Genomic DNA, 27,892 nt, shown 5'->3' with positions numbered 1-27,892 from the left:
TGTTTTTTGCTTTGTACTGTTTGTTGTTGTGCTGTTGTATGTTTTGATTATAATGGACTACAGATGCAAATTAGCTTCAAGCTAACTCCGGTGCAGGGCATCATTTACGCTTAATACTGCACACTGTCTTGTTCAATAAATCAAAATCTGTAAATCTGTTTTTGTTTTTTTTCACAGGCAGAAACTTAACAGTCACGTGATGTGGACACAGGCTAATAGAAAAGATTTTTAAAAAGTAGGCATCTCACAATTTTATAGCCATTATTGTGGAACTAATATGTTTTGCACTGGGGACAAATGCTGCTACACATTGATGTGATGTGAGAATGGTTGCATATTTTGGTGATTTTTTTAAATTGAAAATATGTAAATACAGCGTCTCTAGGATATGGAACATAAAACACAATATTTTTAGCAAACATTAATTATGTCATAAACTGAACAAAAAATAAATAAATAAAAAATTATTGTGGCATGTGTAAATGTTTAGGCACCCTACATAGTCAGTACTTAAGAACACCCCCTCTGGCAGATATCACAGCTTGTAAACGGTATTTGGAGCCAGCTAAAATTCTTTCAATTCTTGTATTTGAGATTTTCTCCCATTCTTCCTTGTAAAAGGCTTCTAGTTCTGCAATATTCTTGGGGGGGTGGAAGGGGGTGTTCTCAACTGCAAATACCGGACAGCTTTGTATAACTAACCTTGACGACCAAGCTGTATTTTTACAGTGTTGTCAAAACACAGAACATAGACTAACTTATTAGAGATAACTTCTCGCAGGATTTCCACCTCGCAGTGTACCCCCCACCGGGCCTAAGCATCGGGAATTAAAAAAAAAAAAAGTATTTTAATATGTTTTCTAAATTAAAGTGTATTATATAAGTAGCATAGCTACTTTAAGGAATAGCTCAGTGCATAGGGAGCGTGTGGTCAACAGAGAGAGAGAAAGTGTGTATATGTGTGTGTGGCTGCACACAGATGCAAGGATGAGCCAGAGTACAACTGCTGCTTTCAACTAGAACTGGAGCAACCCGCCTACCATGCAGAGAGCAGGCTGAGCAGGTAGAGAGTGGGACTGAGGGACCGGCACTGAGACCCGGGGAGACATGAGCTGCTGCTTGTTAACAACTACAGCAGAGAGCAGGAGGGAGGTCTGTGGTAGAATGTCTCACTGTGTTACTCAGTGCTGCAACTCTGCTACTGCTGCAGACTCACGGAGCAGGCACTTTAGTTTATAATTGTAGCATCTCTTGTCCTAAGTATTGATAACACCTTTACATACGTTAACACCTCCTAATTTTTTTTCTGGTGGAAAATTATGCAGATGTTCATGATACTAACCATTCATGAACACCAGTTTGATTCTACTCAAGAATTTGGCCAGCCGTCTTTTCTGCGGGGAAAAGCCAATAACAGTCCTTCTGCCCCTGCCGGCTATTCACAGACGGGTCTGTTGGAGTGAATTAATGCGCTGTATTCAGGTCTACCATGAAATAAGATTTTACCCATTTTAAATAGTAAAAAAAAAAAAAAGAAAATCTATGTGGCGGTCAATGTTGATATTGTGGCCGGCCACCACAAATAAATGAATGTATGGTAAACCCTGTATTTTCCTCCCTTCAACCATGCAATATTTCCTATGCTACTGGCTACAACAGAACCCCAAAGCATGATAGATCTACCCCCATGCTTAAAGTTGGCAAGGTGTTCTTTTCATGAAATGCTTCTCCTTTTTTTCTCCAAACATACCTTTGCTGATTGTGGCCAAAGAGTTCTATTTTGACTTCATCAGTCCACAGCACTTGTTTCCAAAATACATCAGGCTTCTGTAGATGTGCCGTTGCATACTTCTGACATTTGATTTTATGATGAGGACACAGGTAAGGTTTTCTTCCACTGACTCTTCCATAAAGGTCTTGTTTGTGCAAGCATCGCTGCACAGTGGAATGGTGCACCACCACTCCTGAGTCTGCTAAATCTTCTTGCAGGTTTTTGCAGTCAAATAAGGGTTTTAATTAGCCTTTCTGACCAGCATATGAGCAGTTCTCTCTGAGAGTTTTCTTGGTATTCCAGATCTCATCTTGACCTCCACAGTTCCCCTAAACTGCCATCTCTTAATTACATTTTACACTGAGGAAACTGCAAGCTGACAACATTTTTCTATCTTCTGGTAGCCTTCCCCTGCATTGTGGGCATCTATAACTTTCATTTTCAGAGTCTTACATAGCTGCTTATAGGAATCCATAGTTGCTTAGTGTTCACACAAGGTTTGAAGAGTCTGAAACTGGCACCAGCTGACATTTCCTAATGACAGTTGTTGACAAACCTCAGGCCTAATGAGCTGATTAAGGTTTGAAACCTTGTAAAAAGAATCTGTGACTTTGGGTGCCCAAACCTTTGCTCATGCCACAATGATGTTTTTATTTGTTTTATTTTTGTTCAATTTATGACATAAAAAGTATCTAATCATCAATTTTTGCTGAAAATATGTGTTTTATGTTCCATATCCTGGAGGGGCTATATTTACATCTTTTCAATTAAAAAATTACCAAAATGGGCTCTCTGTAAAAGGAAGCTCCGGTCTTGTGCACAGCCTATTTAGTGTTAGGCACAAGGTGATGTGTCAAATTGAAGCTCTGTTGTCTAACAGTTCAGTTAACTGATGAAGAACGTGTGTGTGTGTGTGTTCTCAAATTGCTGAAGAATGAAGAACACTCACTGCATTAATGAGGTGATCATGTTAATGTTCCAAACTATAAACAGCCACAATCAGCATGTTTAATTTACGTGTACTCATTAGAATAAGTTGGCAAAGTGTGATACTGAACTTGTCTTAGCCCATACTATAGGCTAGCATTACTTTTAAGATCCACATCTACTCTATTTCTCAAACCAGACATATTGGTCCTAACTACTACTTTTAATTTTCATGAGAAAATGAAGCACTGATGAAGTGACAGATTGTGTGTTTGACCTAATGCACCTTTATGATTCATTGTACACAAAAGACATCTTATAACTATTTGATTTTTATTTGTTTATTTAATGCGAGACCCTGCCATGCAGTCAATCAGTGATGCTAAAGCTTCACAATTTAGCATCACAAAGGTGTTTAGATGTAACCTAACAAATTTGAAGTTGCTGGGGTTAAATCTATAGGAGGAATTTGTTAAAATACAACACCTGTCAATGGCTTCACTTTGCAAAAAAATTGCAAAGTAGACTCAAAATGGTTGACTTCCTGTTGGAAGGGTAGGGTATTGCTCCAAGAGGCTAGTTTTTATAGTCTGCAGATGGTACATCTTCCTGCCAAATTTTGTACATATACGTCAAATTTAAAGGAGGGGGCTTTGACTTGCACAAGGCACAGGAGCAGTAGCTTCATTAAAGGTTAACTACACACTCAAATTCTGTTAGCTCCCTCCCTCCCAGCATATTTAAGAAATGCAAAAGAGCACTGGAGGGTAATGACTAAAGGGGGTTTGGCCTCGGGTCTATGTAGTATGTGATGTGGGATGTCAGGGGACACTGACTGACAGTGTAGCAAGAATAGCAATGTAGTGGTATTGGACTGACATGTTAGACAGTGCTCTCCACCACCATCATCAAAACACCAAATGAGGGAATATCTTTTTGAAGAATGGTGTTGATCCCTCCAGAAGAATTCCAGAGACTTGTAGAATCAATGCCAAGGCTATGAATTTGGGCATTGTCATTGTCATCCAGAAATGTTTCATCATAGGATAAAGGTGATGACTCAGAACAACTTTGTATTGATTTGCACTGACCCTTCCCTCTAAGTGGACCCAAACCATGCCAGCAAAATGACCCCCACAGCATAACAGAGCCACCAGATCCCCTCCCTGTAGAGGTCAAACATTCAGACCTGTACCAGTTATTCCATGTCTGTCCTTGGAGAGGGATCTCTCCTCTGTTGCTCTTCCTGAGGTTTCTTCCATTTTTTTACCTGTTAAAGGGTTTTCATACCTAGCAAAGCAATATCACACTGATGTGAAGCAGCAGTAGTTGAAAACCAAGTTAGAAGTAGTTAGTAAAGGCTTTCTGTAACTCATAGCTTATTAAAATTAATTACACAGATTATAAATTTACAACTTATGTTACAAAGTAACAAGCCAGCTAAAAAAAAGCCAGCAAGCTACTTGAATGGTTAACCAGCTTTACGGTAAATTGTTAATGATTTGCACTTATATAGGGCCTTTCTAGTCCTCCGACCATGCAAAGTGCTTTTAGACTCACTACAAGCCACATTCACGCACACTCACACCAGTGGTGGCAAGCTACCATGCAGGGTGCTGGTGCAGCCATCGGGAGCAATTTGGGGTTCAATACCTTGCCCAAGGACATTCTGACATGTGGACTGGAGGAGCTGGGAATCGAACCACTGTTCTTCCAATTAAAAAGAACTACCTCCTGGACACAGCCACCCCAACTTTCGCACACAACCAAATTCTAAATTCAAGTCAATATTTCACTGTAAAATACCTTGTAAATATGTACAGGAATGTTTGTTCATAAAGACTACAACAGTTATCATCCATATGGTTCAGGTCAAGCAGAATGTACATCACTTGACCCCTATTTATCTGTGCTGTAATAAAAGACCTGCAACACTGCAGTATATTATGTTAACAAATGGAGCAAAGTTTGAGTAAATTTTTTCCTAAAAGATGCAACATAATTTTTCTGTGGCCATGTCCTACTCCCTAATGAGACTATTATTTCTAAAAATGACATATTGGTCCATGTTTTGCTGCCAATTGAGAATGGTGATGTTGATACACAAGTTGCCACGAATGGCAGAAGAAGAAGTGCTTCTAATCATTACATTAACATCTGCCATTTTTAACTAAGGAATAAAAAAAGGCTTACTTTTTGCTTTTTGTCTTTGGATTTGAAATTATAATCAAATAACATATTTTTCATTGTTTCGGTTTATAAAAGGTAACTTCAAATTACAAATTTTTCATTTCTGGTTAAAAACAAAAGATTGTAATGTACATGAACTGAAAAAGAAAATTTGGAAGACTTTCTTCCAAGGCCTCCTTCATCAGCTTGGGTATGAGCTGCTTCAACAAGAACAGCCAACTTTTGACCACAAAAAATGTTTGTCCATTTGTCTACTCTTTGTAGATGCTGATGTGGAATTTAACTGGACAGAGGAGGAAGTAGTGGATATGTATAACAACACTAGCTTCATCATTGCTGCTGATGGTAAGTTATTGAGCTGAAACAGAACCATGACAATGTGAAATGAAGGATTCAGAAGTTAAATTGGCTTGGATTCTCAAAAAAGATGCAACGAACCATGATTTGTTTTTATGATATTACTGATTGTTTTGTGACCAGGAGTGCATGCTCTGACTTTTTTTTTTCAGTTCTGTCATCAAGCTAAACATAGAAACCTCTGATTTTTTTATTATGGTGATGCCACACCCCAAGAGGGATCCATTAATAAATTAATTAAAATACTTTCTTTTGTTACAATCTATTTATAAATTGACTTGAAATTTCGAGTAAACCCACTGAATACCTACTTACTGATTGAGATATCCTTTTTGTCCTTAAAAATTTAATAAAATCACATTAATTTTAAAACAAAGCATTAAATCCCATTTATTTATTGAATGAGTGAACAAACCACCCACTCTTCCCAACAGATTTTCCCAAACATTCCATATTCATGAGGAGTGGCATCTCCAACACGAAAACCAGTCAGATTATTGACAAAACAACTTAAATTATTGAACAATCATTGCATTGTTATGAACCATACATTCTACGTGGAGAAAGAGATTGCATTTATCCTATTAAAATAAATGCATATTGCAGCTCTTTAAGCCTTTTACATAGAATGATATGATGCATATCCAGAGATTGACAAAAAAAGCAGAATGAATAATTAGATTTTTTTTGTGTCACCAGTTTGCTACGATGATGATCTGACAGATGGCCTTTTCCGAACCCTGTACAGACTCTGCAGTAACTTTCCTCACAACTGCACAATCTTCATCTCCATAGAGAAAAGGTAAGCAGAAGACCAATGTGATGTGACAGCACTATGGTTAATGTCTGGGTAGATTCAGGGAAAGATCATGGTTTGCATTAAAATATGTACTTATGGTAGGGTTAGGTTAGGTTAGGGGACCTTCGTCATCATGGTCATGATAATAACCATGTGGTTAAGGTTAGGGGACAATCGTAGTAGTGTTTTTTTAAGTGTGGGCTTGCAGTTGGAAATGAACAGTGATCTCCCGTGTTAAAGTCTAATGTTTTGTTGACCCATCCATCTACCCTGACCTCTTCCCTACACAGACTTTGTTGCTATATATATACATCATTTCATTTCCTTTGCTCCTGTCAGAATTTCTATGGCTGCCAGAGGGCTTCTGTCACTTAGTTAAAGGACAACTCCATCTGCGTTTTTTTCCAGGTTACTCATATGAAATGCTCACTCAGCCATTAACAAAAAGATAGCTGAGTGAGCCCCCCCCCCCCCCCCCCCCCCCTCCCCCCGCCACATACATACAGTTTGCTGACAGTAACTTTCCAACATACTCACTCGCCATATGTTCAAGCCAGTCTTGTAGTCGTGTCACTAAATCTCGAGTCCGAGTCATATCTTGAGTCCTGAAAATCAGAACTGGAGTTGGACTCGAGTCCAAGCGGAGGGACAGACAGCTGCTGAGTGCCAGGAGCTCTGAAGGAGAGAGCTTCGGGACGAATAACACACTGGATTCTGCTCTGATCCAGACCCATTTACATCGGCTGTCTGTGCGCTGTGTGCGTGATGTGCATGTTGTGTGTGTGTGTGTGTGTGTGTGTGGCTGTCTGTGCGCTGTGCTCACAACATGCATATTGTGTGTGTGTTGCTGTGGCTGTCTGTGCGCTGTGTGCATGACATGCATGTTGTGTGTAGGGCTGTGGCTGTGTGTGCGACATGCATATTTTGTGTGTGTGTGGCTACAATGTCTGTGCCACAGCTGCTGCTCTATGCATGATGTAAACCTTACTTGACTGGCAAAAATATATATGAGACAGATCTGTCAGTCACCAATGGCCGATCAGCTGAAAACCGGCCGTTTTAGATCAGCAGATAATTGATTGGTGCATCTCTGATTAATATAGCTAATATCTTATGCCAAATTAGGGCCTATTACAAAAAACTAACAAAAACAAACAAACAAAAACAACTTTATCAGTCAACAAGTCCAAGTCCTCATCTCCAACATCCTAGTCCAAATGCAGTCAATACTTGAGTCCAAGTCCGAGTCTGCGTCATCAGTGCTCAAGTCCAAGTCGAGTCACAAGTCCTGAAAATCAGAACTGGAGTTGGACTCAAGGAGGACAGCATAGTTGCTGTGGTCCTAAATCTAATTTAGGACCAAACATAGGGTTAGGTTATGATCTAATACATTGTAAACCACATGTTCACATTTGATTTGTCTCTCACATAACAAAGCACCCCTACTCCTCTTCCATCAGGTCTAATAGTGAAATAGTCCTCATTCTTGGCCACACAAGAGAGGTCCATTAGAATTTTGATTGTTATTAATCTTAATCATGATTTTGCAAGGGTATAGGTCTTTTAAGGTTAAGTGACTGAGATGCAAGCACAAGAAAACACAAACAAGTCCAATGTAATTACATACACATTTATTACTAATACTACAGCTACAAGTACTAAACACTACAACATTTTACAAACAAAACACAAGAGGGAAAGGGAAACTCGTACACAAGGCTACGGCTAGTGAATGATTCAACTGCATAATGCAAAGTTACCTATTGTGTAGTTGGTATGAGAGACCTGACAAACGGATGAGATGACTGTTACCTACAGCTTAGTTCTGAATTGCCAATTGAAGTTAGAAATTATGAAAGCACCAGGGTTTAAGCAAATTGATGAAGGTTTTGTACGAATACTTGCTCTCTCCCTGGAGTCCAATGTGCTGGGGTGAGAAGCTGAAATCGGAATCTTGTAATGATGAGTAAGTCGGCTGGTCTGGAGTTCAAAAAGTCCCCATTGGAAGAGAACTTCTGGTTCATGCTCTCCTAGGCTTGATCCTCAACTCATGACTCTAGACTTTTGAGGTGTCACCTCCTATAGTTCTGAAAAATATCTTCAAACTAGCAAAATACAAGCTTTTCACTGGCATGGCAGAAAACAAGAAGACAAAGACAAAAGCAAGAAGAACCAGCAAAGAGCAGCCTAAAGCAGCTTAGAGTCTCAGATAAGACATGGTTTTAAAGTTTCAGTCTGCCACCCAGAAGGTGCATCCTGGCCAATCCCAGGGGTTGCAGAGTTCTGGGAGAGCAGTCAGTCCCCTCTTGTCCACCAACAGGTGGGTACAATTCCTGAATGTGGTTATTTGTTTAATCAAAGTATTTACAATTTAACAATTGCATGATTCCTAATTTTGCCTTTTTTGATAGTAGCTTTAGTGTTCTGAAAGTGAAACAAGCAGAACGGTACTAAACATGATAGTGTTATCAAGGATGATGGAATTATGTTTTTGGTACATTTCTTTGCTTAAAGGCAGTGTAATAAAAGTCTAACTAAAGTACATAACAACACATATTGTGATATACACACACATACTAACATAGAATATTAATTGTCCTTAGACAAAATCTAAAACTACATTTGTAGTTCCATGGGTTTTACAGTCCTCTGTTCTTCTTGATCTGACTGCAAACGGCAGGGGTCCATGCCATTTGAGTGTGTGTGTTCTGGTAAAGGTCTGTGAGTGTCTGTATGTCACTGGAGCACGGCATATTGTGCAGCATGTCTTGTGCATTATGCTGGTTTGCCCAGCGATCAGTTCTTGGGTTGGTCATTCATGTCTTGAAAGTCAAAATCCACTGTGGGATTAAAGTTGGTGCTAGTTTATCTCTGTGTGTGACTGGCTCTTAGAGATGAGTTATGATAACCAATGGTGGGAGTCTTTTATCCAAATGGTACAATCAGTTCACATTGGGGTGTGAATTGGTCTTCCCATCTTGTTGGCTCTTGTGGCTTGAAGGATCAAAGGTGGTTTGGGTCAGTGGTCTGGTTTGGTGACCATGCAGGAGATGGGGGGGTTCTTATCTGATCCTTTCTGTTTGTAAGAGGTTGTTTAGATCAGTCATTCTCAACCAGTGGGCCACGGTCCACAGGTGGGCCTCAGAGCGCCATCTAGTGGGCAACAGAGGCAGTGGTATAAAATTATTTTTTCCGATAATTTCTAAAGTTTACAAAGCTAGTTATTTTTATATCTAAATAAAAACACCAAATTAAAGTGCATAATTTTAATGACCACTTAAATTTTAAGCTAGCTTTAGCTGTTAGATAGCTAGCTTTCTCTGGGGATCCTGCTTCAGAAGACATGTCTCTATCCACTGTGTTGGAGAATGAACTGATGGAACTATCAGCAGACCGCAGCCTGAAGCTTGCGCTCACACAAGTTGACCTTGCTTCATTCTGGATAGTGGCTGCCAGTCAATATCCCTCTCAGTCAAAATGGGCAATCAAATTTCTGTTGCCTTTCACCACCACCTATTTATGTGAGGATTTTCCATTGTAACTGTCACAAAATCAAAGGCAAGGAACAAACTGAAAGCAACCCGGAATGCAACTCTGCATGTCAGAGTTGCATTCTAAGTGTCTCGCTGAGGGTAAACAGAATATTTATTTTGTTCATTACAGCTGACAGGTGGCATAACACATATTTACAGCCCAATTTCTTTCGGATTATGTTTTTTTCTTTTTTTTCATTTATTTGGGAAGGTGGTCCTCAGAATTTTTTTCACAATCAGAAGTAGGCCTTAAGTTACAAAAGGTTGAGAACCCCTGTTTTAGATGGTTTGGGACCTTCACTTATATATTATTGGCCAGCGTTCCTGGGGGGCTGAAGAAAGAGCTGGTCTGTTTGAAGATTGTGCTGTCTGCCTTCGAAACATGCAGGGACTTAACCCTACACCAGCACTGGAGGAGTCCCAGAGGCAAGGCTCCCACTAGGCTCCCACTAGGCTTGGGCGCAAATCAGCACCAAAGTTCTGCAGCGCTCCAGGGGTCATTGGTCCAGGATTTAGCTGAACATCTCCAGAGAGCAGGAGCAGCATGACGACAAGACCCTCTATTCTCCAAAACGGGATGGCTGATGACTGGTCCATCGGATCGGTGATTCGCTCTAGCAGATATTGCAAAATATCCTAGCAAATTGTGTGGAAACTCACTGTAGGAGCTTCAACTGGCCATGAGCCAGCTTTTGTCCTGAGCCCAATTGCTAGGAGTGTGCGGTGGCTAAACTGTTTTCTATCAGTGTTGATTGCTCTGGCCAGACAGATGCGTACAGGCAATACAGCAGTGAGTACCAACAGTAGTCCAAAAAGCACTCCATGAAACACCAGCCCAGGTCTTTTTGCTGATGAAAAACTGCTTTGAACTTGACTTAACTAGGCTTAAATGGCCTCACAGGACAGTCCTAGGCAGCAATCCCATCCGGGATGAAGATGATCTTGCTTGTCCATGTGGTCGGGATCACGGCTGGTGCTAATCCTCTCCACCTTTTCCTCAGTGTTTACTCCGGTGTTTACATTTGAAAACCATGACTGGCCAGGTAGCAGAGTGGCAGGAGGGTGAGCTGAGCACTTCCCTGTCTTGATGAATGACTTGTACTCATATGTTATCATTGTTCAATAATGTCCAGTATTATTCATAAAAAGTTCACAGAAGTGCAGAAATTTAGCAGAGCGGACAGAGAGGCGACTGTATAGGTCCACACCCTCTAGAGTCCAGGGTGCATAGAGAGCAGCATGTGTGGATTACATTACCAGCAAGGATCCTTTATGTTTTCTTCTTGTTTTCATAAAATAACTTAGTGCTCTTTAGTGCTGTAACTCCTTTGGAATCAAGTCACTATGTGTTAACAGCCAAAACGTGTGTAAGGACTGGCCGAGTGGTAGAGGAAGGACACATAGAAGCAGTAGGAGTATGAATAATCTTAATACTCCAAGGAGCGCCGATAGACAATGCATCTCATTTGGGCAGCATAATATTATTCTCTGAGATTTGGCAGTGGTAAGCCTCTGTTTCCCTTGTCAATTTGGAGTGTCTTAAATTTTACCCTTGGCCTTGCTCCCGCTCAGATGAACCATCTTTTTATCCCATGCTGTAAACTGAGATTCTGGGATTCTCACTGGTAGTAGGAAGAGATATAGCAACCTTAGCAGTACATCCTTTTCACCTTCTCAGTTCTTGACCGAAAGTCCAGTACTAGTGTTGACCATTTTGTTATATCTTTTTGTATCGTATTATTTATTGTTGTAGTTTTTTTATACATTTTGTTCAATTCCTGAGTGATTAGCACTCCCACATATTTTACTAGTTTTGTTGTTAGTTTTTTTATTAGTTATTAGTTTATTAGTTAATCTTTATTGTTCTTCTTCTTACTATTCTTCCGTACATTTTTTGCAAGCTTTCAAACTCCTCCCAACTTTGCAACAGAAACCATTCAAATATCAAAATGTTCAGCTCTTTAAGGACATTTATGCTATCACTTTTTATCTTTCTATCATATTCCAGTGATTTTATATAATTTTTTAAAATATTAAAATTTATAATGGAAAGGAATGTTTGAAAGCTAATATCTCAAAAACTGAAAGTGCTATACTGTTGATATTTTGCGTACAGGTGTCCTATGTGGAAATGCTCCACATGTTAAAACATGGTACCAATAGCACCACCATGTGGTCAGTTTTGGCTAATAACTCATGAACAGTAAGTCTATCAAAAACATGGATTGATGTTCCTTGGATGATGGTGATTAGACTGCTATAGGCCACACCCATTTGCTCCTAAAAGAAATTTCCGCCATTTTGGATTTTTTGATAAACATGTTTTGCTTCTGTTGGCACATATTTCATCCAATCTTAACCAGACTTGGTATATACCACATTTAGAGGACCCCAAACAAAACCTATTCATTTGTTTTTGGATATCACTTATGATTTATCTGTAATTAGTCAGCAAACTTTTGAAGGCGTGGCCTAATGCACTTAATGGGCAATAACTCCTCAACACTTGATTGGATTGCGACCAAAGTTTGGAATGTTGTACACAAGGGGACATTACAGAAGTGTGTAACATTTCATAAAATTCTACCTGAAGAGGGCGCTAAAGTAACTTTATAACATGATATTTCTGCAATTCTGTTGTCTTTAATGAAATCAAACTGGCTACTTAAGTTTTTCATGAGAATCTGCACGACATACTGAATCATGGCACCAATAGCCCCACCTTGTGGTCATTAATAAAACACCACCATACTAATTATGAACTGCCAAATCTCTTAAATGCAATATGCCATGGTAATCAAATTCTATTTGTACAGGTGGGGATCCTGAACAAGTCTTTAATATTTTCAGCTTTTTAATTTCTCTCAGCTTTCAGCATTCACACGCATTTTCCGCAGGAAATGCATTTCTAGTTGATTTTGCTTCCCACTTCAATTTATATTTCTGCCTTCCTCTGTATGTAGTTAACACAGAGTACCTGAGTTTTTGTGATGTGCAATTTATAACCCAAATAGGACAGTAGTCATCCAGAATTGTCAACACAGTTGACACAAAGTGTTTAGTTTGGATTTTGGAGATAGGTTATAGTATCATCTGCAAAAAATCCTATTATATGTTCCTCTTTTGCTATATTGATTCCTTTCAGCTCTTTGTTCTGTCTGATAGCTAGCCAAAGGCTCTATGAATATTGTAAAAAAGGAGGAGCTAGGGCAGCAGCCCTGGCAAGTGCCCCTAAACAGCTTAAAACTGCATGTCAGATGGCCATTGACCTTTATTATAGTGGTTGGGTGACTGTATGCACCTAAAACCCAGCCTCTCTAGCACTCTATACAGAAAAGGCCAGCCAACTCTATCAAATGCCTTTTCCATATCATGATTGACCAGAGCTGCACTTTGATGTTGAACAGATGCCTGTTCTATAATGTGTAGTGTGCATTAGATGTTATCCTGATGTCACAACCTCTTTCTATGATGGTGGTGCCACAGCTTTGTTGAGTTTCATTGATAATCTTAGGCTGTGAGTATAAGGTTTCATAGTAATCTTTGAAGATTTTATGAATTTCCTCTGGAATGTCTAGTTTGTTGCTTTTGGGCCCGATTCATAAAATGTTTGTTTTGTGAGTCTCAATTTCTTTTCCAATTCGTCATTTAAGATGTTCTCTCTTTGTTTTTTTGTGATTTTGTCTACTTCATCCATCTTGAAATTAGTCTCCCTTTCATTATTGCTTTAACCGTGTCCTATATGATAGTTGGGCCTATTAAGCAATTTTTGTTATCTTTTATACAGTCACTAATTTCTTTCTTAATCTCATTTACAACATTCTCATTAGCCATGTTTCCATCTAATGTCAAACAAATTTTAAGTGAACTTTTGAAATGTCGCAAAAAAAAGAAAATGTGAATTAGGAGCATTTTCATCTACTGGTTTGGAGCAAATAAACTAAGCTACACAAATCGTAGTTTCGTCAGAAGTTGGCCGTATAGGCGACGTTATAAAGGCTGTAATAAACAGAGTAGAAGTAGAGGTTGCCTTGGCCTATGAGAGAAAGATGGAGAGAGAACTTCAGGAATTTTTAAGAGGTTGTCTGGGCAGAGATTGTATTAGATTTTGTGTGTTTTATAAGCTTAGTGCTTGTATTTTTGTTGCATGATTTAACCGATCGCCGAGTCCCTTTTTCTGCTACACTGAGAAGTATTTGAAGTTGCTGCCTGTTTAGTTTGTGTTCACCACACTAGACTGTTTGTGTTGTTCCACTCGAGACTGCTGTGTTTGGGCCACCAGGAGCGAAAAGTAAATTGCAACCAGACAACATGCGTACAGACTACCATCCATATGCGTGCTCTCTGTGGATAAAGCAACAGCTACTCTCCCCACTCAATTGTAGGACTGAGAGTTGGCTTTTCTTCCTTCTCCTTCCCTCTCTTGTTACAAACACAAACACACACACACATCTACATAATCACGCACGTTTTCTACACATCTGACGGTCAGATAGCGTGGGACACGGCGCCACCCTGCCCTTCGTTATCTGCCATTAGAAACGCGTGTTTGATAAAGCAAATTGGGTGAGTGCAGAGATGCCACCAACCACTGGTCGGCGCCATCTTGCTATTGTTTAATCGGAACGCCGCGGCAACCTCCACCAGTTGGTTCATGTGTGACGTGACTTCCTCCCAAAGTCACGGCATCTTGAATCTCATGCAACGTCACCTTGCCAGATCTGCCATTGTAAGCTCGAGTGACGTCAGCTGGCCAGATCATGTCAACTATCTTGTCACTCATACACACGCTTTTTCTCACATGTTTTAACCATACAGAGCTGCTGTTTTATGTGTGTTGTTTGATTAGTAGTATAGTGGTAGTTGGTAGTATAGTGTTTGTTAATTGGTTAATAAATACTGTTATAACTTTAAAGAGAAGCCTTTTTGTCATTATTTTTCATATTTATTGTGATAAGTGGCTGATTATAGTCAGAGCTTGGATTTGAAACGTCACTGTTGGTGGTGCTGATATCCCAGATTAGCTCTCCTAAGTAAATTAATTGTTTACGAGACTACCTTATTGTTTGGTTATTGGTCCCGGTTTCCAGGTGGTGCCCCATATTATTAATTAATATTAATAATTTCTTGATTTTATAATTCATAAATATCTCTGATAATTATTCATTATTACTAATAACCAAACACACTCTTGACAGATCCAACACTGTGTCTGGAGTGGAGAATTGGCAGTAGAACTCTTCACCTATCCACAAAAATCTGTGGAAGATTCAAGATTCAAGATTTAGTTTATTGTCATTTTCTTGTGTATTTGCAAACACAAAAAAACAAAATGCTGTTCCCCCAGCCCACAGTAATGCACCAACAACAGAAAGGATTTACTGTATATCTAAAAAAAATGATAAAAACATATAAATCTCAAGAGAAAAACAATAAAAGAACAAGCAGTTAGCAGCACAGTGCATTTAGAGAGAAAAGTACGTCTCAGTTCAATGTAAGCAGCTCTTGCATGTAAAAGAGTGACCAGCACTGATGGGGGAGCTATATAATTCATTTTGCTGTCCACAGAACATTAGGCAACTTGTTGGCACTGCTGGTTTGTTTGAATTAACAGCCCCACTATCACGTCCTGTCACACTGCTTTTGATGTTTGCTCTCCGGCATAGCTCCATGCAAGGCCATGGTCTCCTTTAAGTCCACTAGATGTTGCAGATCAGGCACACTCAGCTGATTTAGCCCCCAGCCCAGCTAATTCTCATAGCAAAAGTCTTTTGTTATGAATGTCCAAAAGGAAATGACAATCATAGACATATTTCCCTTGCATTCCACATGATGACACAGACATAGATGTAGACGTTGACAAAGACACTGCATAGTCGCAACTAGGAGAGGCCTCTGCAAACGTCGGTCGCACCTCCATCACACCAGTTCACGGAGAGAGAGAGAGAATACCACCAACAAGGACCCCTTAATTTCTCCTCTTGTCTTCACAAAATAACTCTTGTGTTTCTCCTTTGGAATGCTGGTAACAGTGGCAGATAGCAGTTAGCAGTTGACAGCTAGTAGTCGTTGTGATTTAAAAAATATATCCAAAGGTGGTATTTCCTCTTTTGTTCTTGCTGATTAATGCTGTTACCTCTTCTTTAGTTTTTTCTGAAGATTATTTGAAGATTATTTTGCAAAATGTCCCACTTTTTAGGTCCAAGTTTGAGATGTATTCAGGAGCCCATCTCTGGTGCAGCCACTCTCTCTCATAGAACTGCTCGCTAATCCCATAGGGTTTCCCTTTTAATCATGGGGCAAGATGCCTTATCATCTCCCATTATTTGACAAAGTCAAACTTGATGATGATGGGTCTGAGTTGAGATTTTGCGTTAGATGAAGTTGCTTCAGTGAAGGTTTTCTTTTTTCTAAGCCTGTGGATCTGGGCAAGGGATATGTCTTCAACATTATCCTTGGGTAGGTCCACCTCTTTATGGAGGAAGTTCTTAAGTTTCTGTTCTGTATATTCATTAGGTGTCTCTGCTATTCAGGTATAGATTAAGTTGTCCCCCATGATCTTATTTGCAGATCTAACAATGAGGCTTTGAGTTTGTTGTAAGTGTTTGTGAGCTCCATTATTTTAACTTCCTTTGTGCTGACAGTTTTCCTCAAACAGCTGATTTCCTCTCTCATCATTTCCAGCATGTCTAATTTGTTGTGTTTATCCAGGCAACTCAGCTTAACTTCAGAAAGTAATATTAGACTGTATTCTGTATCAGAAAGTTCAGGTTTCTGTAGAACCTCTTGGCTAAAGAGTCTTTTCCTTTTTAGTGGCCAAACCTGTTTTGGCATCGAGGTGTTTTCCACAGCCGTGGCCTGAGCAGGTGTGTTGTTTAGTGATTCCATGGTGGTAATAAAGGGCTCCAGATTTTTTTAAGTTAGTTTCATCCAGCCATATATTGCTTTTTCTTCATAAGAACTCCTCACTTGGCCCTATAGAGAAGATTGTATACTCCCAATGAGGTCTTTTGTGTAAAGTAGTATAGCTTCATTCAAAGTAAAAACATTGTCTGAAAGACCATTAAAGATCTGTTAGTACCTGCTATAGTGCATTTCAAAGAAAAATGGATATGTGTAAAAATGGCAAAAAACTAAATATCTTATATATATACAAGGTTAATCTAAATATTCCATGTTTCCACCGAACTATCTGCTCTAAAATGAAAAAGTGAGGGGACAACTAAAATAGATTCAGACACTACCACATACCAGGGCACTTGTTCAACAGGCCATGGCCTGTTCAAGCCACTCCGTTATTGTGTCTGTGTCCATGGTACTACTGGGTATGTCCACAATTTATATCCACTTCCTCAGGTCGTATCCTTGTCTTGTGCAATCTTGTACAGTCTTGGTCCAGAGTCCCAGTTAATCCCTCTCTCCTTGAATATTTTCTTGATCCTGATGTAGAATTGCATTTCTGAACCACTTCTGTTGCATAGTTATGGTCAAGTCAGTTGCTGTCATTCCAAGACAATTTTCTTTCAGCAAGTTTTTTCCTTGACCTTGGTGGTGAGTTGCAGTCCGGTGATCTCCTTGACCTTGGTGGTGAGTTGCAGTTCGGTGTCTGGGCTAGTGCTCCATGGGATTTGTAAACGTGAGACGTGTGACGTCTGGTGGTAGTGAGAGCTTGGTTGTGAGGAGTTTTTAGAGTTTGTTTGTATAAGGACTCAAGACGTTATATGGCTGTTTCTCCAGCCTGCTCCCAACATGTAGCTTTGTATTTTGTATGTGTCCTGTGTGTTTTTTGCTTTGTACTATTTGTTGGTATACTGTTATATGTTTTATTTGTAAGGGACTGCAGATGAAAATTAGCTTTAAAGGTGCCATGTGTAGAATTAAGTGGCATCTATTGGTGAGGTTACAGATTGCAACCAACTGAATACACCTCCCCTTCACCCTCCCCTTCCATGTATGTAGGAGAACCTATGGTGAAGAATGCGAAAAGCCCTCTCTAGAGCCAGTGTTTGGTTTGTCTGTTCTGGGTTACTGTAGAAATATGGCAGTGCAATATGGCGGGCTTCGTGGAAGAGGACCTGCTCCCTATGTAGGTATATTGGGCTCAATTAGAAGTAACAAAAAGCACAATGATTCTTTTTTTTAGGTGATATATGGGAACGAATCATAGCATGCATAAAGATCTTGGCTGCGTCCAAAGAGAGACAGTTTCTAATATGTCTAAAATTTGCTAAGTTGTACTTAATGGTTTTAACTGTTTTTTAAACATGTTTCTGTTAGATTATTTATGAATTGTGGGGAGTTAGCTTTAACTGGCTGTCTGGAGATCAAGTTTATGCAGCCATATTCCTATTTTCAACTTCTACAATGTCAGCACAACCATTTTTACAGACAGAAACATAACTCAAAACTCAAACACAAACAAAAACAAAAACGATAGGGTTCCTCACCTTCTGTGCTTGAAGACATACAATGAAAAGTAAACCAATGATGAAGCAGTAATCAGGTTTCCTGCTGTCTCTGAATATCTTACAAGGATGAATTTCACCCTGCGGCACCTGGATGTTTCCTGCAAGGCTTATGACCATTTCAGCCATTGTCTGGCCCAACTCCAGGACGTGGTGGATGGACAGTGCAGCTTCAAAGTAGAGCAGCTCCCTTCTAACTTCCCACAGTTTCTTCCATATGAACGCATAGAGCAACTGGTAAGGGAAACATTCATCATTATATTCTAATGGAGACAATATTTATTGGTTAACTTTATATTAACCTTAACTTGTATTCTAATTTTGAAGCCTAACCTCATTTAATTCTAAAACCTGAATCCAGCTCTCTTGCTCTCTCACTCTCTCTTTCTCTCTCTCTCTCTCTCTCTCTCTCCCCATTTTCACAATCTCGTTTGTTCCCTATCTATGCTGAGGGTGAGTTTTGCATTGCAGTGCATGGATCATAACATGGTTTATTTCAGCACCACAACATGCAGCCTTACAATCATGTTTCTAAAACTATTAAAAACCATGGAAACTTTATTTAACATTATTCTTTTTTCAGGGGGAAACTTCACATGTTAAGACACCATTATGTATGCTTTCAAAGTACCATGTAGTACAGATACTACCCTACGATCATGGTTTAGCATGGTTATATGCTTCTGCATTCCAAAGCTATGAAAAATACACAGGGCTATATATTGTATGTATGTATGTATGTACTGTACGGCATGCTAAGGGGAAGGAGAGGGAGAGATAGGCAGACCTCACTTCTGCTCTGGAATAGTCATCAGTATTGAGGAACTAAAAACCACATGCTTTTAAAATATCACTTGTACTCACTTTATTAACAATGTTTTGGTCCACAGACCTTCATCAGGAACTGTTCATACAGATAAAAGGGCGCTGGTGCCATATATAAATTTAAAACATAGCCTGGGAAAAATTACCAATCAGAAGCTGTCAATAGCCCCTCCCAGCATCCATTGAAATTAAGGTGTAAGCAAACCTAGTACCATTTGGAAAAAATACATAGTCTGTTTACAGATAATAAAAAGGTGCATAAATATATATTTTTCAAAAAGAATGTTCCCATACCCATATTTTGATGGGATGGATAAATATCCTGTAATAAAAAACATGTTTATTATTACTCTATAGTCCTTTCACAGTCACAGTTTATGATCCAAAGCACCTGCCCACAAGATTTTTTGGAGTGCAAGAACTTTGTGTGTTACCTGCTTTGGTTACATGAGAAAAGCAAAACTTATTTATCCTGACAGCCTGTTGCTGAGATTTAGTGTGTTACTGTAATTGAGTGTATTACTATTTGTTAATATTGTGTTCATTCTACTGCATGGCAGCGGTAGAGGTTGTGAGTGAGTGAGCTCTTGCCAAAGCCTGTCCCACACAAGAGTTTCTTTGTGGCCTTCTTTGAATAAAGTATAGTATTCCATGGTTTGTCTGCAACAAAATGTCGAGTGGACATAATATTCACAGTGAACGTGGGTTTGAAATATGTGAAAATATTTCCAAACTCCTCTAGTTCTAGCTCTAGGGAACTTAAGGAACACCAATATTAAAAGATGTACACACAAAGAGTCAAGACAACTTCTCTGTTATATGATAATTTATTTACAATATTTACACATAATGAACACAGAGATAAAATAAATGGTGATGAATAGTCAAATAGAAATATTAACAAAGTGAGCGTCATATTTATGTTGGTTTGTTTAGTCAAGACACTCAAAGACTGTTTATTAATAATCAAAGGTTGGAGAGCAAGAGAGTGATCAGTGAATGAACCAACTTAGATTATGAGAGTATATGCGATACTTTAAACTAACCAAATATGTAATGATTAAAATATCTATGGCAGTTTAGGGATGCTACTAGCTGAAGAGGTGAAAATTAATTCTGGTACAAGAACTTGCATAGTTCCTAAGGCACTGTGCAGCTCAGGGTGACAGCAGGGTGACTGTGTGGTCTGTAGGCAGCCTCCTGAAGCTGAGGCAGGGGTCGGTCATGCTGGCGGCATGAGGCTTGGTGGTCCATTGGAGCTCTTGGTAGGCTGCAAATAGAATGTTCAGCATTAAGGCAGGCTTTTAATGCGGGTGTCACAAGTTGTTGAAATAGCATTGGCAATCACCGCACATGGAGGGATGAGCTGAAGTTGGACTCACACAGGAGGGAGAGAGAGACTTACGGTCTGCTGGTGTTTATGGTTGTGTCTTGCTACTCTGGATTGCAACGTGTTTCAAGCATGGCACACTTCCACAGGCAGCATCAAAATGATTGATGATCTTGAGTAGAGAGCAGAGTAGCGGCTGATCCAAGCCTTCTCTGTGTTCTTCATGCCATTTAGTGCCTATATTTACATTTATGAGATTATTATACCTCCAGACAACAGTTACATTCCTTTTAGAATTATTAGAGGGTGGACGAGTGGTTATTAGTGGCTATTTTCCCTTTATACAAACATGAGCTTATTTCCTAACATTTTATGTATTAATCATCCCAGATCCCTATCCCATACAGTAGCTTAGCTTAATACTTGCTGAATAGCGTCTTGCCATCGCACTGTATGGGCCTGTTATGTACACAGAATGATGCCACTGACAGTAGCATTTTTAAATCTAGCCATCGTTATAGCACAACAGATTAATAATTAATCTGTTACAGATGAACAGTTAACTAGCTACGATTTTTGGTTGGAAAAGTCATGCACACATCTTTTTAAATTTTCAATGATGTATACAACAAATACATAAAAGTTCAACTCACTTAAAAGAGTCTCAAACCAGACTACAGCAGCAGCAGCTTTGGCTCCTGGCAGCAATTTCAAAGCATCATTCCCTACCCACGTTGTATTGATTAATGTCCACTGTGACCAAGGTAAAAGCGTTTAGATGGATCACTATTAGCTGATTGGTATACATTCTACTAGAGGCAATGTGATTGGTTGACAATCTTTGTGTTCCCCAACTGTCCCAGAATGCATGTTGAAAGAACAGATCTGAATCTCTGAAAAAAGTGAGTGGAATTTCTGTTGAATGTCTGCAAAGCAAGTGTCTAAAATGTTGCCAAAATTGTTACCAAACTAAATGACAGTGATCAAAAAAGAAACATTAAAAGTGGCACAAATCCACTTGAATACTGTGTGACAAAGTGTTTCTTGCTTTAAAGGAAAATTACAGTTTATTTCAACCTGATGTAAATCCCACAGATGTGGCCATTGTTGCTCATGTGTCATGCTAATATTGCTCTCTCCAGATCCGTTATAGAGATTCAGGGATGCCCACAAAAAAGACGTCTATCATACAAATAATGAACATAGGGGCAAGCTGCTGAGTAACCTAGTAAATGAAATAAAATAGTTCATTTTCAAAGTTTTCCTCTTCACTCGGCAGGGGAGGAGAGCAGTGACTGCAGGAACACCAGCAGTTTCTCTAAAGTAACATTACTGTATGTTGTCTTTTCTGACAGTCCTGTTGCCTTTCTGCCTCCATTCTTTGTTTTTTTCTATTTCAGTTGATTATCCTTTCCGTGTACACTGGTTCAGCTAAATATGTTTGGCCAAAGTGAAATGACTCACGATTGTCCTCGTAATAATCCACAGGATAATCGGTTATTGCACTTAGTTTTTTTTAATTACCTTACAGTCCAACATGGTGAAAGTCAGTCATGTAATAAACCTTCGTGCACAAATGAATATGTGGGTGGTTCAGTTAGCCAGCAAACTGCCCTGGATATAGATCCCTATGCATTTAGCCACAATGGCTGCTAAGGGCGGCTAGTTTCTGTGTTTAGTTTCATTCAGACTCAGAAACAAACTATTAATTTGTAATAAACGTAAAAATCATGTTTATTTGGAAATAAGCTTGCCCCGATGTTTGTCGTTTTGTGCAATAGACGTCTTTTTGTAATCCCCCAAATCTCTATAACAGAGCTGGCAAGAGCAAAATTAGCATGACACATAGAGCTATAATTGGCCACATTTATGGGAAATACATCAGATTGAAATTTTCCTTTAAGTTGTCTGGGTGGTGACTGACTGACATGTTCTCCCTTCTGGGCTTACCAAAGCTGTATGTATGCAACTTCCCGTACATACTGAACTGCTGCCCGTATGTTGAAGAGTACAGAGGAGACAGCTTCAAAGCTTCGGGGCTCACCAGATTCATACATATTCATTCCTGGTTGCCAGTAGAGTTTAATGAGACTCACTGCCACAGTTTGGTTGATAGTTAGACTATGTTTAGTGCCTGTTAATAATAAGTGTTAATAATTGTTTTGTATATTGATTTAAATGTCTACGCATTCTGGTAAGTGAGCAATGCAATCTTGTGGCCTGAAAGGTGCACCTAATCCTCAAAAAACTCAGAAGTTTAATATATTTAGAGGTCCCGAGTTTACAAAGGAAACATAAAAACCTGCCGCCAGTAGTTGGGATGTTACTTGGTGCTGTTGGTGATGTTTAACATTTTCTCAATATTATGAGTTCAATATTATTCTGACTGCACTTGTCTATGTTAATTATTAGGAATTGTCAGAGGATTAATTTGCCCACTAGGGTATCAGTAAGGTTTTTTATTAATATACTGTACGTCATTTCTCAAGGAGCTGTGGAAGGTGTCTACTACTCTACTCTCATCTGACCAAGCCCAGTCTGAGTTCTGAGATGTTTTCATCTTGGCCTGGACTCCCATCTTCATCTAGTATCCACCATCTTGGACAGTTATCCTCCCCAAAGAAACAAATCAGTCCTGGAACAGAAGACACATCCAGGCACACTGCTCTTCCAAGTATAAAACTCATTGCCTGATTGTAAGTGTTAATAATGCAGAAGCAATTACTTTCCTTGCCTCTAGATGGTTTACACCGATATGTCTGCATCTGCTGGGGGTGTATATCTATCCCTACTAAGGCCAATTCATAGCGACTGCCTGGGTCGGTAACATAAATTTCATCATCTGCCCATGTCCGCCAGCACTGTCCACGCAACAAGTTTGTCAATTGTGCATATGCTAAGAAGCAAACTGGAACTTAGCATATACATACAAAACTGTGTTTTATGTGTGTTGCAGTACAATGTAATGCTTGTCGGCAATGCAGTTTCACAACAAATACCACTCATTTTAACCATCCTATTAATGGAGAACAATTAAGATTAATGGCAAGACCACTTGTTCTGCAAAAATGTAGTTATATGCTGAAGTGCCCCTGCGGATTGGCTTATGTGGGAAAGACGAACAGAGCCTTAAAAACTTGTATTTGTAAACACAGCAGTGTAATACGCAACGGTGATATGAAAAGACCTATGGCTAGACATCTTGTGGAAATAAAGCATTTAAACCAACATTGTACTCTTTCTGAATGTAATAAAGCATAATATTTTTAAGGGGAATACAGTATACTGGTGTTGCCTCCATATTAACACTGTAAAGTGTAAATGTTATATGTAGTTGTCTCAAAATCATATCTAATACAATAAACAATGAACATACACTAAACTATGCTAAAAGAAAGAAAATTGTTCTTTGCTCTACAACCCTTTAAAAAAACAAAAAAAACAAACACCATATTCCCATTATATGGTTTGGTTTGGATATCTGGTTAGGATGCCTTCTGGACGCCTCCCTTTGGAGGTGTTCCAGTCACGTCCAACTGGTAGGAGACCCTAGGGCAGACCCAGAACACGCTAGAGGGACTACATATCTCTTTATGGCCTGGGAATGCCTCAGAATCCCCTAGCAGGAGCTGGGGGACTTTGATGGGGAGAAGAATGTCTGGGTTTCCCTACTCAGTCTGCTGCCACTATGACCCGGTCCTGCATAAGTGGGGGAAATTGGGTGGATGGATGGATGGATGTGCCACATTAATATTTACAAAACATGTTGCAATATTTGTCATGGCACACAGATATTCAAATTCTATATTTATGTTAAGTATAGTACATTTTCAAGTATGTGCAGTACAAGTTGACATGTTTCATATTAACATAAAAATCATGTAGCCAATCTGTTAACTTCAAATGTTAACATTTATAATTGCCTATAAATGTTAAATTTATAGGCAATTAGAATTAATACAATGTGAAAATAGTCTACATGAGCAAATATCACATCTTTCTCACAACAAATTACCACAGGAGTTGCGAGGGGGAAACAAAACACTTATGCCTATACTGTAGTTTTGAAGAAACCTAGAATAATGAACACAGAAAAAGTCTGTGTGGTTTTCATGCCACTGATGCTGTGCTGTTAAAATACCAAATCTAGAGTTCAAAATACTTAGTTTTACATGACACTGAAATCAGAAATTGACTGTTTAGCTAACAGATACAGCAGGTAATGATGTGAAATCACACCATGCAACATACAGTAAAGATGAATATCTGCATCATAATATATTAATACTCAAAAAATGCCTTTTTTACTTACAAAACTAAGGCAAAACAAAATGGACATCCAAAGAGAAGCGTGTCTGTCTGGCTGTGCTGCTTTGTTCCATGGTGAGGGGTGGAGATTACCAATTAACACTCCTGGTGTCACCATCAGGGGTTAAAATGAGCCGGCATTCCCGGCACTTTCGATTAATAAATAAATAAATCTGGCATTTTCATACATAATAATGCCAAGTGAAATCATATTTCGTGTGCGGCAGCCTGATGTTCCTTCCAGCTGATGCCAACGAGATACTCTCAACAAATCAGAAAGTGATGTCACCCCATGGCCCCGCCCCCACATTAAAGACTCATCCTTTTTCTGTTCTCATCACTTCCTTGTAGTAGGTGCAGGTATGCAGATGTCCATAAACTCACATTTGTGGTGAGCGAGCCCAAACAAAGTTGCTTTTTTCTGAAGTGGTAGGTAATTTTAAATACAACGTTTCAAATAGAGCTCAACAAATATCATAAATCACACAAACTCTTTTATGTGCAACTTGGCTGTTCGTCTTGCTAGCTACCGGTACGGTATGGTAGCTGAAACCCCCTGCTAAGGGGTTGCTTGACATCTCAAGCAGCACTGGCCAGGGAGATAGCCGGGGCACACCTATTTAATTTACAAAATTAACACCAGAAATGTAACTTTTCAATTTTCTGTGTAAATAGGGCACAAATAACCTCATTCATTTAGCCAACAGCTACACAGATTTGAAGGCACTGATGCAATATGTGCTTTGAACTTACATCTTTACTGTATAACCATTTTACTAAGTCCACTGTCTGAAAGCAACATTTATCAAATCATATGGTGGCACAGGGCTGTTTCCATCTTCTGACCATTTTAATTCAAAATTTCCTTCATTATACAACTTACAGTGTACAATTTAAAATGAGTGCATTAAAATGAGTAAATCAATTAATATTTATATATTAATGTTTTTCAGTGGAATACTTCTGCATTAAAAATCTATGACGTGCTTGTTTCCTATAATATTCTGTTCAGTGTTGTGTCTGTAAAGTGTAATATTTCCTAGAAAATCCATAGAGGGTGGCATTGTGAATCTGTTGAAGCAGTATGGTCTGCACAGGATTTAGACAGACACTCATTAACCTCAGCATCAACAAAATACTGATTTTTTTTTAACCATCAGCAGCACTTCAGAGGTGTGGTTCACCTGCAAAATGTTAGACATCCACAGCTGTACTAATCAGCTAAGCTTACCCCACAACAATTGAAATGACCAGACTCACCTGCAAAATGTCCCTGAAATAGAGAAAGAGGTCTGGCTGCAGGCCTCCTCTGTGGGGACGTTTGTGGTGCAGGCTTGAGAGCAGGCTCAGGGCACTTCCACTGTCACCACAGGGTTTTTTTGGCCCACATTTTAAACCGTAGAAGACACACAACATGCATGCGATTGTTTTTAGGAGCCATATGTAGCAGTAACAAAGGTGACTGTTGTGACTTGTTTGGTTTAAAGTAATTAAATAAGACATTTCATGTTTATTTTAGTTGTTTAAATAGCAGCTATGTCAAAGAAATGTTAAAAAAAACGTAGTGTTTACAGTTACATTATTAAAGAAAATGGAATTTTTGGGAAACCTGGTAATGGTATTTATTCAGTATTACAATGGACAAGATAGATACTGAAAATACATTGTTTCAAGCTACATACAGAGATGCTTTTATTTTGAAATTTCAAGGAAGTAACCTGCCCTGTGCCCTGATATTTGTGCACAAGGGGTCAGCAATGTCCGTTGTTCACTTTCTTTTCTGTAAAACTGCAGCATATTGGCAAATAAAATGTTCAGTTTGAACGAGACCCGTTCTGGTCAATATTTGAAGCTTTCTCTACAAAACAGTGAAGGGCAAATTTGCATTACCCAAAACATCAAAGAGTCTGAAAGTTTTGCTCCGTACTAATTGTGCTGTTCATACCGAATTATCTAAACAAACTTTCTATCACACCAGCAGAGGCTAACGTTAGCTCATTACAGGCTACTGCATTAATACTGCATTTATACAGTATATTTCAACTAATTTTCTTATTATTTATACTATTCTGCTTTTTAACATATATAGGTCCTATTTATCAGCCTTATTGTTTACACTGTTATATATTGTAGTATGATGCACATACTTTTTTTCTCATAATTTCTTTATGTTTATATATATTTCTCTTCTACAATGTGAGCAACTGTAACATGACCCAATTTCCACTCAGGGATCAATAAAGTATTTCTGATTCTGATACTGAATCAGTCAATTTCACATACACAAAGAAATTTTTCAATATGATATATTAATATAAAGCTCTTTTTGGTAGATTTCTATATATATATTCTATATATAGGCTAAAGTATTTAAAGATTGTAAATACAACCAAAAACAATGTGATAAAATATCAATTGTCAGCTTTTCATATTAAATTCACCTGATCACAGTTAATTAGTGAAAGGAAGGATGTGTGATGATATCGTTCAAAGGAAGAGCTGGCGAAGTTCTTATTTTGAAGACGTTTATTAGACGATGGCCATTGGGTCCATTCCATGTACGTACCACTGTCAATGCATAGCTTATATGGGGTTACACATCTGTATTTTATCATATGAATAACATGTTTTCCATGGGCACTACTTCAGTTGGGAGCCATCCATCAAGTGAGTGACAGCTACCTCACAACATATTATGTGTCACAACATACCACATCTGGAACAGTTCCAAACTTGACCAGGGACCCATTGTTTGTATCTCTAAGGCCCCCCCCCCCGAAAGGCTATACCATATTACCTATGGTGACATGCAGACTCTGGAATGTTTATGTCACATGTCCAACACCCAAAATCAATAAAGTATATAGGGTCAGATAAAAATCATACTAACAATTAGTCTGTCTGTCTGCAAAGAGAAATTATGACTCAGACATTGTGAATAAATGGACATCAGTGCATATGTTGTATGTTGGTGTCTGTGAGAGCTGAAGAGAGTAGGCTTCAAGCAATAAGCATTGTTTGTTGAGTCAATGAGCTATAGGCTTTATTTGTTTATGAATTAATAAATAAATATTGCTACATTGACAGAGTTAATCACTATGTGCTACATTGATAGAATAAACAAATACATTCAATATTTAAATAATACTGCTAGGTTGATTTAATTATTGAATCAATATGTATCGTTATATTGGCAGTCACTTTACATATGTTGACAGATCGCTATTGCTATAGCGCTACAATTCAGAATTCATTATTGACAAAATCACATTAAACAGTCACATGTATTAGCCATAACAATGGATAGTTCTGTGGACTGGTTCTTTGGGTTTTCATGACAGTGGTGTTGGGCCATAGCTACAAGTTTGGCTATCAGCAATAATGGAT

The 27,892-nt window shown here is 38.8% G+C and overlaps 1 protein-coding gene across 3 annotated transcripts in view; it reads left to right on the top strand.

Moving 5' to 3' along the window:
* Positions 1-23,425, top strand: part of mettl22 (methyltransferase 22, Kin17 lysine) — a 48,603-nt gene extending 25,178 nt beyond the window's left edge. The window contains exons 9-12 of one of the 3 annotated variants that reach the window (XM_042392018.1): positions 5,153-5,233; positions 5,945-6,047; positions 18,111-18,279; positions 22,690-23,425. In XM_042392018.1, coding sequence (XP_042247952.1) covers positions 5,153-5,233; positions 5,945-6,047; positions 18,111-18,279; positions 22,690-22,746 — 410 coding nt within the window. In that variant the 3' untranslated portion in view covers positions 22,747-23,425. Of the gene's footprint in view, positions 1-5,152; positions 5,234-5,944; positions 6,048-8,290; positions 8,365-18,110; positions 18,280-22,686 lie in introns of those variants that run through there. The other 2 variants (XM_042392017.1, XM_042392019.1) reach the window with 2 other exon arrangements.
* Positions 23,426-27,892: the final 4,467 nt, after the last annotated feature.

This window comes from Thunnus maccoyii, chromosome 18 (assembly GCF_910596095.1).
Source record: "Thunnus maccoyii chromosome 18, fThuMac1.1, whole genome shotgun sequence".
Classification (NCBI taxonomy): Eukaryota; Metazoa; Chordata; class Actinopteri; order Scombriformes; family Scombridae; genus Thunnus; species Thunnus maccoyii.
This window is presented reverse-complemented; position numbering and strand designations above follow the sequence as displayed.